This window comes from Erythrolamprus reginae, chromosome 5 (assembly GCF_031021105.1).
Source record: "Erythrolamprus reginae isolate rEryReg1 chromosome 5, rEryReg1.hap1, whole genome shotgun sequence".
In the NCBI taxonomy this organism is placed as follows: Eukaryota; Metazoa; Chordata; class Lepidosauria; order Squamata; family Dipsadidae; genus Erythrolamprus; species Erythrolamprus reginae.
This window is the reverse complement of record NC_091954.1, coordinates 111748266-111769263: the sequence shown is the minus strand read 5'-3', so window position 1 is coordinate 111769263 and position 20998 is coordinate 111748266. Positions and strand designations below refer to the sequence as shown.

Sequence of the window (20998 nt, the reverse complement as noted above, 5' to 3'; positions counted from 1 at the left end):
CAGGAGTTCTTTAATAAGGGCAGCAAAGATATTCCCAAGTGACATTTTTTCTATAGTGCTAGGTCCCAGTCAGAAGCTCCAACTAATAACAATAACACCTGGTTTTATTGAAACCTGGAACCGTGACTTCATGGCCCAGCTACAGTCTGGAGACTGTAAGACTTGGCCTTGATAGAATAGAATAGAATTTTATTGGCCAAGTGTGATTGGACATACAAGGAATTTGTCTTGGTGCATATGCTCTCAACGTACATAAAATAAAATATACATTCGTCAAGAATCATGAGGTACGACACTTAATGATTGTCACAGGGGTCAAATAAGCAACGAAGAAGCAATATTAATAAACATCTTAAGGATATAAGCAACAAGTTACAGTCATACAGTCAACATGGGAGGAAATGGGTGATAGGAATGATGAGAAAAACTAGTAGAATAGAAGTGCAGATTTAGTAGAAAGTCTGACAGTGTTGAGACTTTCTACTAAATCTGCACTTCTATTCTACTAGTTTTTCTCATCATTCCTATCACCCATTTCCTCCCATGTTGACTGAATTATTTGTTTAGTAGAGTGATGGCGTTCGGAAAAAAACTGTTCTTGTGTCTAGTTGTCTTGGTGTGCAGTGCTCTGTAGTGACGTTTTGAGGGTAGGAGTTGAAACAGTTTGTGTCCAGGATGCGAGGGGTCAGTAAATATTTTCACCGCCCTCTTTTTGACTCGTGCAGTATACAAGTCCTCAGTGGAAGGCAGGTTGGCAGCCATTGTTTGTTCTGCAGTTCTGATTCTCCTCTGAAGTCTGTGTCGGTCTTGTTGGGTTGCAGCACCAAACTAGACAGTTATAGAGGTGCAGATGTATGAGATATGCCTCTGAGATGGGAATTGAAAGGCTGATGAGATTTTTCACAGTATAATATATAGAACATAGAATCACACAGGAAGGGACCTTGAAGGTCATCTAGTCCAACTCCCTGCAGAAGCGGGGTAGTCTATACTATTTCAGACCAGTGACTGTCCAGTCTCTTATTGAAAACCTTCAGCGACGGGGCACCCACAAAGGCGAGGCGTTCCACCGGTTGATTGTTCTCACCGTTAGAAAATTTCTCCTTAATTCTACATTGAACCAGCTAAATTAGATTTGGTAAAATACACTGCTCAAAAAAGTAAAGGGAACGCTCAAATAACACATCCTCTATCTGAATGAATGAAATATTCTCATCGAATGCTTTGTTCTGTACAAAGTTGAATGTGCTGACAACAAAATGAAATCGATTGTCAATCAGTGTTGCTTCCTAAGTGGACAATTTGATTTCACAGAGGTTTGATTTACTTGGAGTTATATTCTGTTGTTAAGTGTTCCCTTTATTTTTTTTGAGCAATATACAATAACATGAACCAGATGGCTAACCAAGATTAAAACTTGGTATGCTTATAGTATACATAGCAATTTAATGCCCACGTTACACCAACACTCCGCAGTCTGCATTGGTTGCCGATCAGTTTCTGGTCACAATTCAAAGTGTTGGTTATGACCTATAAAGCCCTTCATGGCACCGGGCCAGATTATCTCAGGGACCGCCTTCTGCTGCACGAATCCCAGCGACCAGTTAGGTCCCACAGAGTGGGCCTTCTCCGGGTCCCGTCGACTAAACAATGTCGTTTGGCGGGACCCAGGGGAAGAGCCTTCTCTGTGGCAGCTCCGGCCCTCTGGAACCAACTCCCCCCAGAGATTAGAATTGACCCCACCCTCCTCGCCTTTCGTAAGCTCCTTAAAACCCAACTCTGTCGTCAGGCATGGGGGAATTGAGATGCTCTTTCCCCCTAGGCTTCTGCAATTTATGTATGGTATGTTTGTATGTATGATTGGTTTTTAAAATAAGGGTTTTTAGCTGTTTTAGTATTGGATTGTCGCATGTGGTTTTTACCACTGTTGTTAGCCGCCCCGAGTCTACGGAGAGGGGCGGCATACAAATCCAATAAATACATACATTAAATAAATAAATAAATGAATGAATGAATGAATGAATGAATGAATGAATGCAGAAGAATATTTTGGCCACTGTAGATGAACACGGTTTTCCTCCTACAATGATTTTAATTACGGAATTAAATTATTTGGCACCCACGTTATAGATTAACCAGATAAACAGAGTTTGCATACCGCAGTAAAGTTTAGAACTCCTTAACCAAATCTTTTGCAGTGATGAAATCTAAAAATTTTCCCTACCACTTCTGTGGGTGTGGCTTTGAAAAAACCAACTTTCACACTTCACACACAAACAGCACAAAAGCCACACAGCTGACACACACACAATGCAAAAATAGTTGACTTTGCACAAAATGGTCCCTGCACAACAAGCAGAACACTCACAGAGCTACTGAGAACTCAAAAGCTAACTTTACACAAAAATAACACAAAAGCCACACGACCGACTCACACACAGTGCAAAAGCACACAAAATGGCCCTTGCAACAAGCAGGAACCTTACAGAGCCACAAAGAGCTAAAAAACCTACTTTACACAAAATAACACAAAAGCTACACAACTGACCCCTACACAATTGATTCACGCATAACGCAAAACACACACAAAATGGCTCTTGCAACAACAAGCAGGAAGTTTACAGTGTCACAGAGAGCTCAAAAACCAAGTTTCACACTTTACACAAAAATAACAAAAACTACACAGCTGATTCCTGCACAACTGACTCACACATGAGTCCGCGGAGAGGGGCGGCATATAAGTTCAATAAATAAATAAATACACACAATGCAGAAGCAGCTGGACTTCACACAACATGGTCCCTGCAACAAAGACCTGCATCTCACCAAGTCACAGTTCCAGTGAATAAAAAATATGCTTAAATTTTTTTTTTTGAAAAAAGGTTCCAGTGCTGACTGTCAAACAGCTGAGAATTGAGACTTTTTAAAAACAAAACTTTTTAAAGCATTTTTTTACTATGTATTTCCCTGAAAATAAGACCTGATCTTATATATGTACTGTAATGCTCTCTACATGAGGCTACCTTTGAAAAGTGTTCGGAAACTTCAGATCGTGCAGAATGCAGCTGCGAGAGCAATCATGGGCTTCCCTAAATATGCCCATGTTACACCAACACTCCGCAGTCTGCATTGGTTGCCGATCAGTTTCCGGTCACAATTCAAAGTGTTGGTCATCACCTATAAAGCCCTTCATGGCACCGGACCAGGGTATCTACGAGACCGCCTTCTGCCGCACGAATCCCGAGACCGGTTAGGTCCCACAGAGTTGGCCTTCTCCGGGTCCTGTCAACAAAACAATGTTGTTTGGCGGGGCCCAGGAGAAGAGCCTCCTCTGTGGCGGCCCCAGCCCTCTGGAACCAACTCCCCCCGGAGATTAGAATTGCCCCCACCCTCCTCGCCTTTCGTAAGCTCCTTAAAACCCACCTCTGCCGTCAGGCATGGGGGAACTGAGATATTCTTTCCCCCTAGGCCTTTACAATTCATGCATGGTAATGTTTGTGTATATGGATGTTTGGTTTTACAATAAGGGTTTTTAGTTGTTTTAGTATTGGATTTACATGCTGTTTTTTATTACTGTTGTTAGCCGCCCCGAGTCTACGGAGAGGGGCGGCATACAAATTCAATAAACAAACAAACAAACATACATACATACATACATACATACATACATGCATACATTTATTTGCACCCTGAAATAAGCACTTGGCCTCATTGACATGCACTCAAAAGCCCAAATTAGGCTTATTATACCAGGGGATGTCTTATTTTGGGGAAAATAAGGTAATTCTGGGGAAAAGGCAGTAAAAATGCTTTTTAAAAAGTTTTTAAAAAAGAGGTTCGTCAGCTGTGATAATTAGATGTGCCCAGTGATTATGGAAAACTTTTTTTATTATTATTTTTTTAAACATTTTAAAAGCATTTTTACTACTGGTTCATAGAACCGGAAGTATTTGTTACTAATGGTTTGGTCGAATAGGCCCAAAGCGATAGTATTTCACCCCTGGTCTTTTGTTAGCCTGATTCAGAGGGTTGTGTGAATCCAACCTTGAACTTTGCCAAGTAGATCTCTCAAAGATCCAGAGGGATGGTTTCGGTGGTGGGCTGCTGCTAATTGCGTGCAGCTCTGTGGCTTTGGTGCGCGAGTGCGGGACCGAGCGCAATTTTACTTCCTGCAAAATTGCATTTCCGTGCGTTTCCGTGTGAGATTTTGCTACCTGCACAGATGCGGTAAGCAAAATTGCGCTCGATCCCACGCTCAAGAAGCAGAGCTGCGGAGCTGCGCGCAATTAGCCGTGCCAGCAGCAGCCCACCACTGGATGCTTTTATGATTAATCCTTCATTTCTTTTTCAACTGGTTGCCGATCGGTTTCCGGTCACAATTCAAAGTGTTGGTTATGATCTATAAAGCCCTTCGTGGCATCGCACCATAATATCTCCAGGACCGTCTTCTGCCGCACGAATCCCAGCGACCGGTTAGGTCCCACAGAGTTGGCCTTCTCCGGGTCCCGTCAACTAAAAAAAAAGTCATTTGGCGGGACCCAGGGGAAGAGCCTTCTCTGTGGCGGCCACGACCCTCTGGAACCAGCTCCCCCCAGATATCAGAGTCGCCCCCACCCTCCTTGCCTTTTGCAAGCTCCTTAAAACCCACCTCTGCCGTCAGGCATGGGGGAATTGAGACTTTCCCTTCCCCCTAGGCTTATAAAATTCATGCATGGTATGTCTATATGTATGATTGGTTTCTTAAATAGGAGTTTTTTACATTACTTTTAATATTAGATTTGTTCATATTGTTTTTTTTACTGTTGTTAGCCGCCCCGAGTCTATGGAGAGGGGCGGCATACAAATCTAATTAATAAATAATAAATATAAAATAAATAAATAAACTCCGCCCCGCCCTCCACTCCCGGAGTAAAAATGGGCTCCTCAGCCTCAATGAGGTTCCTCCGGACTCAATGGTGGTTGTGTTTTCATTTCAGAATATTTGCGGGAGGAAGTGGTGGTTCTCCTCACTGCCCAGTTCATTACTCTCTTCAATCAAACGGCATTGGAGGTAGGTAGGCCCAGCTGTGCGTTGACCTTGGGGTTATTTGGGAACTCTGAAGCTGAAAGTGGAAGACTTAATGTTAAGGTATTTAAATTTAATAGCTGGGAACGGCAGGGTGGTGCAGTGAGCCAGAACGCAAAATAACAAAATAATAACAAAAGATTTAAGTGCCAAAGCCCACTGCAACAACATAGCCAAGAAGGCTTCAAGAGTTGTAAACATAATCCTACGTAGCTTCTGCTCTGGCAATCTCACACTGCTTACCAGAGTTTACAAAACTTTTGCCAGACCCATCCTCGAATACAGCTCATCTGTTTGGAGCCCATATGACATCTCAGACATCAACACCCTTGAAAATGTCCAAAGATACTTCACCAGAAGAGCCCTTCACTCCTCCACTCGAAACAGAATACCCTATGAGACTAGACTTTCAATCCTGGGCCTAGAAAGCCTAGAACTAAGACGCCTTAAACATGATGTAAGTATTGCCCACAAGATCATATGCTGCAACGTCCTGCCTGTCGGCGACTACTTCAGCTTCAACCACAACAACACAAGAGCACACAACAGATTTAAACTTAATATTAACCGCTCCAAACTTGACTGTAAAAAATATGACTTCAGTAACTGAGTTGTTGAAGCGTGGAACTCATTACCGGACTCCATAGTGTCATCCCCAAACCCCCAACACTTTACCCTTAGATTATCTACGGTTGACCTATCCAGATTCCTAAGAGGTCAGTAAGGGGCGAGTACAAGTGCACTAGAGTGCCTTCCGTCCCCTTTCCTATTGCTCTCCTATATCTCCTATACCTTTCTTCTATTCCTATATGTCTTCTTCTACTCTTTCATTGATGTGTTCTATTCCTATATCTTCTTTTCTATTCTTTCATAGATATATTTTACTATGAGTATCTCCTCTATAACCTTCATCATGTATTTTACTATGTGTATATAGATATATACCCACTAAAACCCACATTGTGTATTGGACAAAATAAATAAATAAAAATGAACACAACACTCTAAGCAATAGCGCTTTGATTTATGTACTGCTTCACAGTGCTTTACAGCCCTCTCTAAGCGGTTTACAGAGTCAGGCATATGGCTCCTGACAATTTGGGTCCTCATTTTAACCTGAAGGATGGAAGGCTGAGTCAACCTTGAGCTGGTCAGGATTGAACTCCTGACAGTGAGCAGACTTGGTCTGCAATACTGCATTCTAATCACTGCGCCACCCAAGGCTCTGGATGTAGATTACTGGCTCCTATATGAGGCAATCTGTGCTGTGATTGGTTGCTTCGGGTGTGGAGGGGGAGTTTCTCTTTCCCGCCATTTTTTTTGCCCTGTGTGAGCTCTGTATTTTACCTCATGACGTTCCTGCCATGTTGATTTACCTCATGATTTTCCTGTTTGCCCAGCTATCTATAGAATTTTGCTGTGCATATACAGTGATACCTTGTCTTACGCACTTAATTGGTTCCAGGACGAGGTTCGTAAGGTGAAATGTTTGCAAGACAAAACAATGTTTCCCATAGGAATCAATGGAAAAGCGATTAATACGTGCAAGCCCCAAATTTACCCCTTTTGCCAGCCGAAGTGCCCGTTTTTGCGCTGCTGGGATTCCCCTGAGGCTCCCCTCCATGGGAAACCCCACCTCCGGACTTCCGTGTTTTTGCGATGCTGTTTTTGTATGCTGCCCCTCTCCAAAGACTCGGGGCGGCTCATAACAACATAAACAGTGTACAAATCCAATTTTTAAAAATACAATTGAAAACCCTTATAATAAAATAATCACACAATCCAATCAAACCATACACCAACCTTGGGCTGTGTGTTAATTTCCCCATGCCTGGCGGCAGAGATGAGTTTTTAATGACTTACGAAATGCGAGGAAGGTGGGGGCAGTCCTAATCTCTGAGGGGAATTGGTTCCAGAGGGCCGGGGCCGCCACAGAGAAGGCTCTTCCCCTGGGACCCGCCAGACGACATTGTTTAGTCGACGGGACCCGGAGAAGGCCAACTCTGTGGGACCTAACTGGCCGCTGGGATTCGTGCGGCAGAAGGCGGTCTCGGAGGTATTCTGGTCCGATGCCGTGTAGGGCTTTGTAGGTCATGACCAACACTTTGATTTGTGTCCGGAAATTGAGAATTGAGAATGTTGAGAATCAAAACCAGGAGTATTGAAAGTTGCTGCTTTTTTGTGGTGTTGGAGGTCATTCTAAGAATAGGTAAACAACCTGAAACCTGTATTGATTTCCCTCTACAGACCATGGTGACTCCAATTACGCAGAAGTATTTGAACTTTGGAGAACTGGAGAACAGCATCATGTATTTCCTGTGCGGTGTGGAGGTAAGGGTGAGAAAGGGGCCGATCCTGTAACTGAGCCACTTTAACAAGGTAGAGTGTTAAATTGTCCTGTGGCAAGTTGGCCACAGGCATTTGATCGCAGCGAGTTGTCCCATTCCTTGCTCTGAGAGTCACTGGGTCCAATTACGCTGTCGTTGTGCTTCTTCCTTTGCAGGTCATCGCTGGCTTCTTCCTGGTGCGCTTTCTCAGTGCCCGGCTATCTGATCGGATCCTCTTGCTCCTCGGTCTGATCATCTGCAACGTGGCCTGCGTCTGGTGCCTGCTGTTCCTGGCACACCCCCAGGGTAATGAGGTTGGACGGCTGGAGAAAGAGCGTGAAAGGTGTCTTCGCTCCCTTCCTCTCGGTTCCCAGGCTCTGGAGACTTAGAGTTTCTACTGGAAGAGAGTACAGTGGTACCTCTACCTAAGAACGCCTCTACTTACAAACTTTTCTAGATAAGAACCGGGGGTTCCAGATTTTTTTTGCCTCTTCTCAAGAACCATTTTCCACTTACAAACCCGAGCCTCTGAAACTGTAACTGGAAAAGGCAGGGAGAAGCCTCCGTGGGGCCTCTCTAGGAATCTCCTGGGAGGAAACAGGCCCAGAAAAGGCGGGGAGAAGTCTTTGTGGGGCCTCTCTAGGAATCTCCTGGGAGGAAATATGGCCGGAAAAGGCAGAGAGAAGCCTCTGTGGGGCCTCTCTCGGAATCTCCTGGGAGGAAACAGGGCCAGAAAAGAAGGGGAGAAGCCTCTCTGCGGCCTCTCTAGGAATCTCCTGGGAGGAAATATGGCCGGAAAAGGCAGAGAGAAGCCTCTGTGGGGCCTTTCTTGGAATCTCCTGGGAAGAAACAGGGCCAGAAAAGAAGGGGAGAAGCCTCTCTGCGGCCTCTCTAGGAATCTCCTGGGAGGAATCTCCTGGGAAAAGGCGGGGAGAAGCCTCCTTGGGGCCTCTCTAGGAATCTCCTGGGAGGAAACGGACTCCACCCTCCCTGTGGTTTCCCCAATCACACACATTAATTGCTTTTACATTGATTCCTATGGGGAAAATTGCTTCTTCTTACAAACTTTTCTGCTTAAGAACCTGGTCACGGAACGAATTAAGTTCGTAAGTAGAGCTTCCACTATACTTGTAGCTCAGGGTTGAACCATGAGATGCTTGGTGCAGAGACTGAACTTGGTTGGTTTCTTGTGGATTGTCAGGGTTTCAGGTAATACACCCATAGCAGACAAAACCCAGAAGCCAGTCAGGTCCCACAGGGTCGGCCTTCTCCAGGTCCCATTGGCCAGGCAATTTCGTCTGGCGGGGCCTAAGGGAAGAGCCTTCTCTGTGGCGGCCCCGGCCCTTTGGAACAAACTCTCTCAGGAGTACTGCCCCCTCCCTCCTGGCCTTTCACAAAGCCTTGGAAGACCCATCTCTGCCGGCGGGCATGGGGGCACAGTGAGTGTTGAGAGCTAACTCCGGCCAATGCTGTGTTGTATGACAATCATTAAGTGCTGTACCTCATGATTCTTGACAAATGTATCTTTTCTTTTATGCACACTGAAAGCATAAAAATTGAATAAATAAATAAAATAAATATTCACCAAAGACAAATTCCTTGGGTGCCCAAACATACTTGGCCAATAAAGGATTCTATTCTATTCTATTCTATTCTACTCTACTCTACTCTACTCTACTCTACTCTACTCTACTCTACTCTACTCTAATGTATCTTTTCTTTTATGTACACTGAGAGCATATGCACCAAAGACAAATTCCTTGTGCGTCCAATCACACTTGGCCAATAAAGAATTCCTATTCTATTCTGTTCTATTCTATTCTATTCTATTCTATTCTATTCTATTCTACTCTACTCTAATGTATCTTATCTTTTATGTACACTGAGAGCATATGCACCAAAGACAAATTCCTTGTGTGTCCAATCACACTTGGCCAATAAAGAATTCCTATTCTATTCTGTTCTGTTCTATTCTATTCTATTCTATTCTACTCTACTCTACTCTAATGTATCTTATCTTTTATGTACACTGAGAGCATATGCACCAAAGACAAATTCCTTGTGCGTCCAATCACACTTGGCCAATAAAGAATTCCTATTCTATTCTGTTCTGTTCTATTCTATTCTATTCTATTCTATTCTATTCTATTCTATTCTACTCTACTCTACTCTACTCTACTCTAATGTATCTTATCTTTTATGTACACTGAGAGCATATGCCCCAAAGACAAATTCCTTGTGTGTCCAATCACACTTGGCCAATAAAGGATTCCTATTCCTATTCTATTCTATTCTATTCTATTCTATTCTACTCTACTCTACTCTACTCTACTCTACTCTACTCTACTCTAATGTATCTTATCTTTTATGTACACTGAGAGCATATGCACCAAAGACAAATTCCTTGTGTGTCCAATCACACTTGGCCAATAAAGGATTCCTATTCCTATTCCTATTCCTATTCCTATTCTATTCTATTCTATTCTATTCTACTCTACTCTACTCTACTCTATTCTAATGTATCTTTTCTTTTATGTACACTGAGAGCATATGCACCAAAGACAAATTCCTTGTGTGTCCAATCACACTTGGCCAATAAAGAATTCCTATTCTATTCTAGTCTAATTCCTATTCCTATTCCTATTCCATTCCATTCTATTCCACTGGTAGGATCTGCTGTGAACTTTCTCCTTACCTTGTTTCCCATGTCTCCATCCGTTCATGCAGGTACCTTTGCCGTCCTCCTCACAGAGCTGGTCATAGGTGTCTTCTTGCAGGTTTTGGGCCTGCCCTTCGTTGCTGTGTCCCAAGTGTCGCTCTTTTCTAAAATCACAGCAGAGAGAACGCAAGGTAAGCCCCACCCCATTCCTGATCCCAGCCACCTCCAATCTCCCAAGTGTTGGCACGGCTATTCAAAACCTGGCTCTAGAGTTGGGGGGGAAAAAAAGCTACCGTATATTTTGGAGCATAAGACCACATGCATTATTTGCTTTTACATTGATTCCTGTGGGGAAAGTTGCTTCTTCTTACAAACTTTTCGACTTAAGAACCTGGTGATGGAACGAATTAAGTTCGTAAGTAGAGGTACCACTGTATTAGATTTATTTTTTAAAGACTGCTTTATTGCTGTTCTGGACAATGTAGTAAAATGAACAAGCTTTTTAAAATAAATGCTTGATCTGAAGAAGCCCAGTGGTATTGTATCTTCTTTTAAATATTATAAGAGATAATATAAATATATGGCTTGGTATTGAAGGTATATGTGTTTTTATGTATGCTTTTTTCAATGTGGAGAAAAATTTAAAAAACTTAAAATATATACAGGGTGCGTTCCAAAAGTATTATTATTATTATTATTATTATTATTATTATTATTATTATTATTATTATTATCATCATTATCATCATCATTATCATTTTTCCAGATGTCATCATTATTATTATTTATTAGATTTGTATGCCGCCCCTCTCCGTGGACTCGGGGCGGCTCACAGCAATGATAAAAACAATATACAATGACAAATCTAATAGTTAGAATCTAAAATAACAATAATACATTTAAAAAGTCTAAAAAACAAGAAACCCATATACAGTGATCCCCCGATCATTGCGAGGGTTCCGTTCCAGGACCCCTCACAATGACCGGTTTTTCGCGAAGTAGCGCTGCGGAAGTAAAAACACCATCTGCGCATGTGCAGATGGTGTTTTTACTATCGCCGCAGCAGCGAGGAGCCAAAGATTGGGGTTTCCCCGCCGCCCGCCGTTCGCTCGCGCTGCTTCCCAGCTGGGAAGCAGCGCTGGGGGTCTTACCGGCCGCCCACTCCTCGCTGCTGCCGCGCCCGCCGCTTGTCCGCCGCCTGCCTGCCCGCGCGCCGGCCCTTCGCCCGCCCACGCCATTCGCTCGCGCCGCTTCCCAGCTGAGTCCTGAAGCGAATGGCGTGGGCGGGCGAAGGGCGGGCGCGCGGGCAGGCAGGCGGCGGACAAGCGGCCGGTAACACCCCCAGCGCCGCTTCCCAGCTGGGAAGCGGCGCGAGCGAACGGCGTGGGCGGGCGAAGGGCGGGCGCACGGGCAGGCAGGCGGCGGACAAGCGGCCGGTAACACCCCCAGCGCCACTTCCCAGCTGGGAAGCGGCGCGAGCGAATGGCGTGGGCGGGCGAAGGGCGGGCGCGCGGGCAGGCAGGCAGCGGACAAGCGGCCGGTAACACCCCCAGCGGCGCTTCCCAGCTGGGAAGCGGCGCGAGCGAACGGCGTGGGCGGGCGAAGGCTGGGCGAGCGGCAGCGAGGAGTTTGCGTGGGCGGTGGGGAAACTCCTCGCTGATGCCCGCCGCTCGCCCTCCCGCCAGCAATAGGGGGAAGACCCAGGGAAGCCGCCCAGCAGCTTATCTGCCCGGCGCCATCTACGCATGCGTGCCCATAGAAAACAGGGCGCGCATGCGCAGATGGTGTTTTTACTTCCGGGTTTAAAAATCGCCATATAGCCATTTTGCAATGATCGGGGTCGCAATACCCGGGGGATCACTGTATATAAAAACATACATACAGTCATATCATACACAAATAACTACATAGGCAGGGGGAGATGTTTCAGTTCCCACACGCTTGATGGCAGAGGTGGGTTTTAAGGAGTTTACGAAAGGCAAGGAGGGTGGGGATAGTTCTAATCTCTGGAGGGAGCTGACTGCAGAGGGTCGGAGCCGCCACAGAGAAGGCTCTTCCTCTGGGTCCCGCCAAACGACATTGTTTAGTTGACGGGACCCGGAGGAGACTAACTCTGTGGGACCTAACCGGTTGCTGGGATTTGTGCGGCAGAGGGCGGTCTCGTAGATAACCTGGTCCGGTGCCATGAAGGCTTTATAGGTGATGACCAACACTTTGAATTGTGACCGGAAACTGATCGGCAACCAATGCAGACTGCGGAGTGTTGGAGTAACATGAGCATATTTGGGAATGATTGCTCTCGCAGCTGCATTCTGCACAATCTGAAGTTTCCGAACACTTTTCAAAGGTAGCCCCATGTAGAGAGCATTACAGTAGTCGAGCCTCGAGGTGATAAGGGTATGAGTGACTGTGAGCAGTGAGTCCCGGTCCAGATAGGGCCGCAACTGGTGCACCAGGTGAACCCTGGCGAACGCCCCCCTCGCCACAGCTGAAAGATGTTTCTCTAATGTGAGCTGTGGATCGAGGAGGACGCCCAAGTTGCGGACCCTCTTCGAGGGGGTCAATAATTTCCCCCCAGGGTAATGCAATTGAATTTTCCGCACCGCTCTTATTGGTCGGAATGGGACCGAAGCACATGGAGTAGGTGGGGGGGGGACGCTAAGCTTTGCCGCGAAACGGTCTCAGTGCTCTCCAAGCTGTGGAAACGGCAGGACGTCAGTTATTGTAAACCTCTGCACGCCGACCGTGTTACGAAAAGACCAACCGAGCGGAAATTTAAAGTGAACTTTTGCAACCTATAGCAATTGAACCTGATTATTTGGACAACGTCATCCCTGGTGATGAAACCTGGGTTTTTGAATACGACCCAGAAACAAAACGCCAAAGCTCTGAGTGGCACACCGACCAGTCCCCCGAGCCCCAAAAGGCACGAATGAGCAAATCAAAAGTGGAAACAATGCTCATTGTCTTTTTCGACAGCAAAGGAGTGGCCCCTAAGGAGTTTGTTCCTCAAGGAGAGACAGTTAACGCTGCCTACGACGTGGATGTGCTGGAAAGACTCCGAAAAGGGGTCATCAAGACAAGAACAATTTTTTGGACTGTGCAGAGATGGATATGATGTCAAGAAGGCTAAATGACCAAGAAGAATCCGAATTTTATATTATTTGCACTAAAGTTTAAACATGGATAGACAAAAATAGAAATAAAAATTAAGGCTATGAGAAATGTATGAATATATTAAAATGATATTAGATTTTTTTGTTGGTTTTTTTTATTAAGTTAATCTTATGTTTATTAGAATGTGTAAACAAAATTCTTCTTTTCATCAAGAATACTATGTCGACTTAATGATTTAAGAATTTATTCTTTTTCCTGTATTAAAAATTGACTTCAAGAAGAGAGGGGTAATTGTAACCCCCATTGTGTGTTTAAATGTTTGTGAGTCTGTATGTTTTTTTATTGAAAATTAATAAAGTATTAAAAAAAAAAAAGACAAGAAAAGACATCTCCGCTACCTGGGAACGACATAACGACAAAGCGCCTTGCTACAATGCGCTACAAATCTGTATGTTCCTGGCCAAACACTAGGTGCCAACGCTGCCTCATCCCCCCTATAGTCCTGACGTTGCCCCAGCAGACCTCTTTTTGTTCCCAGCCCTGAAAGGAACCCCTTTTTCGTCCATAGAAGAGATCCAATCAGCTGTGACGAAGACCTTACGAGAGGTCCCCGAAGACGTCTTCCAGGGCACGTACTGGTCATGGCACAGTCCCTGGAAAAAAATGTGTAGAGGCCCAAGGACAGTACTTTGAAGAATTTTAAGTGTTTGTGCAAATCTGTTCAATAAATTACTTTTTTTCTTCGGAGTCTTCGGAGAGGGACGGCATACAAATCTAATAAATTATAATAATAATAATAATTATTATTATTATTTAAAAATAATTGCATTACTTTCGGAACGCACCCTGTATACATATCAGGATTTATTTCCCTCTTGTTCCTTTCTTCTTTTGGTAGGTTTCAGCCAGGGTCTCCGTCGCTCCGTTGGGGGCATTGCCACCATCCTTGGGCCTTTGTGGGCTGGAGGATTGACCGATAACCTGTACATCATGCTAGGTGTGATGATGGCGCTCCTCAGCCTCTTGACGGTGAGTGTGCGAAGGGCTTTCCACCCCCCCCAATTCTCTGCCTTTAGCTGGAGCTTCTGAGATCCCACATTTCTCTGTTCTGTAAACTTCTCTGTTCTGAATAGAGCAGTGAAGGTGGACCTATGGCACAGGGGCCACAGGTGGCACATGGAGCCATATCTCCCGGCATGCGAGCTGTTGCCCTAGCTCAGGGGTAGGCAAAGCTAGCTCTCCTATGATTTGTGGACTTCAACTTCCAGAGTTCCTGAGCCAGTCATTGTAGCTCAGGGATTCTGGGAGTTGAAGTCCATATGTCATAGAAGAGTCAACTTTGCTTACCTCTGCCCTAGCTGAGCTCCAGTGTGCATGATTCTCACCTTCAATCATCTTCATTTTTATTTCATTAGAAAGAGCACATTTTTTTCCTATCATATATGTTGTTTTTGTGATGGTTTCTTTTCAAATAAGGCTTCAATTTCACCTGGTCCACTTGACAAAGAATGATTCCATTCACTGTTACTGCTGTAGTAAGAACTGTGTGTTCAATCACAGTTTATGCATTTGTAAGCTGTACAAGTAAGTATTGTGAATATATTGAGAGTTATTGACTGATTTGACTGCATGACTGTTGCGAAAGCCTGGAACGAGGCTGCAGCAGAGGCTCTTGACCGGATTGCGCCTTTGCGACCTCTCCGTGGCGCTAGACCCCGTAGAGCTCCATGGTTCAACGAGGAGCTCCGGGAGTTGAAACGCCAGAAGAGACGTCTAGAGAAGCGATGGAGGAAGAGTAGGTCTGAATCTGATCGAACACTTGTAAGAGCTTTTATTAAGACTTACAAAGTGGCGCTCAAGGCGGCAAGATGCGCGTACCATGCCGCCTTGATTGCATCAGCGGAATCCCGCCCGGCCGCTCTGTTTAGGGTGACCCGCTCCCTTCTTAATCAGGGGGGAGTTGGGGAGCCCTTGCAGAGTAGTGCCGAGGACTTTAACACGTTTTTCGCTGATAAAGTCGCTCGGATTCGGGCCGACCTCGACTCCAATTGTAAAACAGAGTCGACTGACAACGAGTCAGTCGAGGTGACTGGGGCACGTACTTGTCCACCTGTCTGGGAAGAGTTTGATCTGGTGACACCTGATGAAGTGGACAAGGCCATTGGAGCTGTGAGTTCCGCCACCTGTTTACTGGATCCGTGTCCCTCCTGGTTGGTTTCGGCCAGCAGGGAGGTGACACGGAGCTGGGCCCAGGAGATTACCAACGCTTCCTTGGGGAGGGGAGTTTTTCCATCACTCTATAAAGAAGCGCTTGTGCGCCCCCTCCTCAAGAAGCCCTCCCTGGACCCAGCCGTACTTAACAACTATCGTCCAGTCTCCAACCTTCCCTTTATGGGGAAGGTTGTCGAGAAGGTGCTGGCACTCCAGCTCCAGCGGTCCTTGGAAGAAGCCGATTATCTAGGTCCCCAGCAGTCGGGTTTCAGGGCCGGTTACAGCACGGAAACCGCTTTGGTCGCGTTGATGGATGATCTCTGGCGGGCCCGGGACAGGGGTTTATCCTCTGTCCTGGTGCTCCTTGACCTCTCAGCGGCTTTCGATACCATCGACCATGGTATCCTTCTGCACCGGCTGGAGGGGTTGGGAGTGGGAGGCACTGTCCTTCAGTGGTTCTCCTCCTACCTCTCTGGCCGGTCGCAGTCGGTGTTAGTGGGGGGTCAGAGGTCGACTCCTAGGTTTCTCCCTTGTGGGGTGCCTCAGGGGTCGGTCCTCTCCCCCCTGCTATTCAACATCTACATGAAACCGCTGGGTGAGATCATCCAAGGACATGGGGTGAGGTATCATCAATATGCGGATGATACCCAGCTTTACATCTCCACCCCATGCCCAGTCAACGAAGCGGTGGAAGTGATGTGCCGGTGCCTGGAGGCTGTTGGGGCCTGGATGGGTGTCAACAGACTCAAGCTCAACCCGGATAAGACGGAGTGGCTGTGGGTTCTGCCTCCCAAGGACAATCCCATCTGTCCGTCCATCACCCTGGGGGGGGAATTATTGACCCCCTCAGAGAGGGTCCGCAACTTGGGCGTCCTCCTCGATCCACAGCTCACATTAGAACAACATCTTTCAGCTGTGGCGAGGGGGGCGTTTGCCCAGGTTCGCCTGGTGCACCAGTTGCGGCCCTATCTGGACCGGGACTCATTGCTCACAGTCACTCATGCCCTCATCACCTCGAGGTTCGACTACTGTAATGCTCTCTACATGGGGCTACCTTTGAAAAGTGTTCGGAAACTTCAGATCGTGCAAAATGCAGCTGCGAGAGCAGTCATGGGCCTACCTAGGTATGCCCATGTTTCACCATCACTCCGCAGTCTGCATTGGTTGCCGATCAATTTCCGGTCACAATTCAAAGTGTTGGTTATGACCTTTAAAGCCCTTCATGGCATCGGACCAGAATATCTCCGAGACCGCCTCCTGCCGCACGAATCCCAGCGACCGATTAGGTCCCACAGAGTGGGCCTTCTCCGGGTCCCGTCAACTAAACAATGTCGGTTGGCGGGCCCCAGGGGAAGAGCCTTCTCTGTGGCGGCCCCGGCCCTCTGGAACCAACTCCCCCCGGAGATTAGAACTGCCCCTACTCTTCCTGCCTTCCGTAAACTCCTTAAAACCCACCTTTGCCGTCAGGCATGGGGGAACTGAAACATCTCCCCCTGGGCACGTTTAATTTATGCATGGTATGTCTGTGTGTGTGACTGTTAGCATATGGGGTTTTTTAAATATTTAAATATTTTAAATTTGTCTGATTGCTTATGATTTGTTTTTACATGTTGTGAGCCGCCCCGAGTCTTCGGAGAGGGGCGGCATACAAATCTAAGTAATAAATAAATAAATAAAATAAATAAACTTGACTACGATATTTGCTAAAGCAAATACTATATTATTATTATTATTATTATTATTATTATTATTATTATTATTATTATCATCATTATCATTATCATTATCATTATCATTATCATGTCAATACAACACAGCAAACGAGATCACTATGCTGGATTTCGTATTTCATCACCAGTCGGGCGCTTCCCAAGCTCCTAGGAATGCGTGATGTAGCGGTGAATTATGTTTGCCGATCCCAGTAAAGCGGCCTTTTGCAATTGACAGATGGAGATTTTGTCAATTCCGATGGTTTTCAAATGTCCATTGAGATCCTTTGGCACTGCACCCAGCGTGCCAAGTACCACTGGGACCACTTTCACTGGCTTATGCCAGAGTCGTTGCAGCTCGATTTTTAGATCTTCGTATTTCACTCATTTCTCTAGCTGCTTCTCCTCAACTCTGCTGTCCCCTGGGATTGCGATGTTGATGATCCATACTTTCTTTTTCTCCACAATCACAATGTCTGGTGTGTTATGCTTCAGAATTCGGTCAGTCTGAAGTCGGTAGTCCCACAGTAGTTTTGCTTGCTCATTTTCGACCACTTTTTCGGGCTGATGATCCCACCAGTTCTTTGCCACTGGTAAATGGTAGTTCTGGCACAAGTTCCAGTGGACTTGTTGTTGTTATTATTTATTATTTATTTTTATTTTTATTTTTATTTTTATTTATTTTTATTTTATTTTCATTTATTTATTTTTATTATTATTTTATTTTTATTTTTATTATTATGCCACCCCTCTCTGAGGATTTATACACTTTAATGTATCTGGTTTGTGTGACTGAAGCATTACTCATATCTCCTGACTATCTGCTGGACATCTGCTAGAATTCCATGTTTCCTTTGCGTATGTGTGTCCTTGATAACTCATGGGTTACTCTGCATACTCCTTAACAACCTCCCCTCTTAGTATGCTCTCTAAACACAAATTATTTAGTTCTTTTTATTTAATTTTTTGAGCAAAGCGTTGTATAATCATACGAGGCAAAATTAAAAAAAATCTTAAATGAAAAAAAGTGAGAGATTATGATCCCGCTATATAGAGTGCTGGTGAGACCACATTTGGAATACGGTGTCCAGTTCTGGAGACCTCCCCTACAAAAAGATATGGATCAAATTGAACGTCTCCAAAGACGGGCGACAAAAATGGTGAAAAGTCCTTCAGCATAAAACGTATCAGGAAAGACTTCATGGACTCAATCTGTATAGTCTGGAGGACAGAAGGAAAAGGGGGGACATGATCGAAACATTTAAATATGTTAAAGGGCTGAATAAGGTTCAGGAGGGAAGCGTTTTTAATAGAAAACTGAACACAAGAACAAGGGGACACAATCTGAGGTTAGTTTGGGGAAAGATCAAAAGCAACATGAGAAAATATTATTTGATTGAAAGGGTAGTAGATGCTTGGAACAAACTTCCAGCAGATATGGCTGGTAAACCCACAGTAACTAAATTTAAACATGTCTGGGATAGATCCATCCTAAGATAAAATACAGGAAATATCATAAGGGCAGACTAGATGGACCATGAGGTCTTTTTCTGCCATCAATCCCTAATGTTTTCTTATGTTTCTATGTTCCTTTCCCCTGCAGGTCATGGTGGGGCTGTCCTACAAGTACCTGGTCGAGATCCCGAGTCAACCCCCTTTGCCACAAACAACCCAGGAGGAGCCCCACTCCTGAGGATCCAATGAGTTGCCCTCAGAGGGACGGAGAAGCCCAGGTGAAGGATCCACCAGCTGGCTGTCCACGCCAAGGGGGAAACCACTTTGGCTTTCAAATCCCAGACTCGGGAACGCCAGGAGAAGCCGGGAATAGCTCTGTCCACACCTTAGAGATGGAGGAGTCAGACGGAATTCCTTTTGGCCTCTTCTTCCCACCGGGATGTTTCTTTCTCTCTCTCTCCCCCCTTCACACCGATAGGAACCCAACAGAACATAAAACTGTACCCCAAAAAGATGCGCTTAACCCTTCGGTGGAGCGAAGATCCGTGCAAATCTCACGTGTTCCGTTTCTTGCAGAAGAGAAGAAACCAGCTCCTCGGGGAATTGGAAATCCTACTACCAAAAAAAAAAAAAAAAAGAGAGAGAGAAAATGCCAGCCTTTACTCGTTATTTTCTTATATAATTTTATGACTGTAATTTATTATGACATTTGTGGCGACCCATCATTTTGCTGCTGCTGTTCTCACAGTTCCGACTTTGATGATTGTTAAATTGCGCTGGGAGGGATGGATGTTTTTATTTATTAAAAGTATTTCCACCCTGGCTTTCTTTTCCATCTTTCGGCTCAGGACTGAACGGGGCAGAGGAAATATTGAAGTCGGAAGGGACTCCAGAGATAGAAACAATAGAAACATAGAAGATTGGCGGCAGAAAAAGACCTCCTGGTCCATCTAGTCTGCCCTTATACTAGGATGGATATATATTTATCCCAGGCATGTTTAAATTACTGTGGATTTACCAACCATGTCTGCTGGAAGTTTGTTCTAAGCATCTACTACTCTTTTCAGTAAAATAATATTTTCTCACGTTACTTCTGATCTTTCCCCCAACTAACCTCAGATTGTGTCCCCTTGTTTTTGCGTTCACTTTCCTATTAAAAACACTTCCCTCCTGAACCTGATATAACCCTTTAACATATTTAAATGTTTCGATCATGTCCCCCCTTTTCCTTCTGTCCTCCAGACTAGACAGATTGAGTTCATTAAGTCTTTCCTGATACTTTTTGACCTTCCACCATTTTTGTAAACATAGAAACATAGAAGACTGACGTCAGAAAAAGACCTCATGGTCCATCTAGTCTGCCCTTATACTATTTTCTGTATTTTATCTTAGGATGGATATATGTTTATCCCAGGCATGTTTAAATTCACTTACTCTGGATTTACCAACCATGTCTGCTAGAAGTTTGTTCTAAGCATCTACTACTCTTTTAGTAAAATAATATTTTCTCACGTTGCTTCTGATCTTTCCCCCAACTAACTTCAGATTGTGTCCCCTTGTTCTTCTGTTCCCTTTCCTATTAAAAACACTTCCCTCCTGAACCTTATTTAACCCTTTGACATATTTAAATGTTTCGATCATGTCCCCCCTTTTCCTTCTGTCCTCCAGACTATACAGATTGAGTTCATGAAGTCTTTCCTGATACGTTTTATGCTTAAGACCTTCCACCATTCTTGTAGCCCGTCTTTGGACCCGTTCAATTTTGTCAATATCTTTTTGTAGGTGAGGTCTCCAGAACTGGACACAGTACTCCAAATGTGGTCTCACCAGCACTCTATACAGCTCTTCTAGTCCAGTGTTTCCCAACCTTGGGAACTTCTAGTGTTGGAGCATTCACAACTTTTGGGGGCAAGCAGTTCCACTGATCAACCATTCTGACTGTCAGGAAATTTCTCCTTAGTTCTAAGCTGTTTCTCTCCTTTAGTTTCCACCCATTGCTTCTTGTTCTACCCCCAGGTGCTTTGGAGAATAGCTTGACTCCCTACTCTTTGTAGCAACCCCTGACATATTGGAAGACAGCTATCATGTCTCCCCTGGTTTTTGTTTTCATTAAAGTAGCCATGCCCAGTTCCTACAACCGTTCTTCATATGTTTATCCTCCACTCCCCTTAAGTCTACAAGTCTTAAACCTGCCAGGTTTGGGGACCCTTGACTTAGGTGAACAATTCAAATATAAGCGAGGCTTATCTGACCTACCCAAAGGTCACTGAGGAATTGTAGCTGCTCATAATGTGACAGGCCTATGAATGAATGACAATTGCCAGCAATATGAGCACCAGTTTTGACTGTTTCCATGGAAGATGTTTTTTTCCAAAACTTCAGGAACGACAGCTCCCATTTCATTCCTAAGGGGTTAGATCTTGCCCCGAGGTCCGTATCCAGTTCTGATCATGAT

At 45.0% G+C, this 20998-nt stretch overlaps 1 protein-coding gene across 1 annotated transcript in view; it reads left to right on the top strand.

Annotated features, from left to right (window-relative positions):
* Positions 1-19365, top strand: part of LOC139168224 (major facilitator superfamily domain-containing protein 8-like) — a 47013-nt gene extending 27648 nt beyond the window's left edge. The window contains exons 7-12 of the mRNA XM_070753738.1: positions 4977-5050; positions 7313-7396; positions 7569-7698; positions 10120-10242; positions 14067-14197; positions 18692-19365. Of these exons, the coding sequence (XP_070609839.1) occupies positions 4977-5050; positions 7313-7396; positions 7569-7698; positions 10120-10242; positions 14067-14197; positions 18692-18781 (632 nt within the window). The 3' untranslated portion in view covers positions 18782-19365. The remainder of the gene's footprint in view (positions 1-4976; positions 5051-7312; positions 7397-7568; positions 7699-10119; positions 10243-14066; positions 14198-18691) is intronic.
* The last annotated feature ends 1633 nt before the right edge of the window (positions 19366-20998 follow it).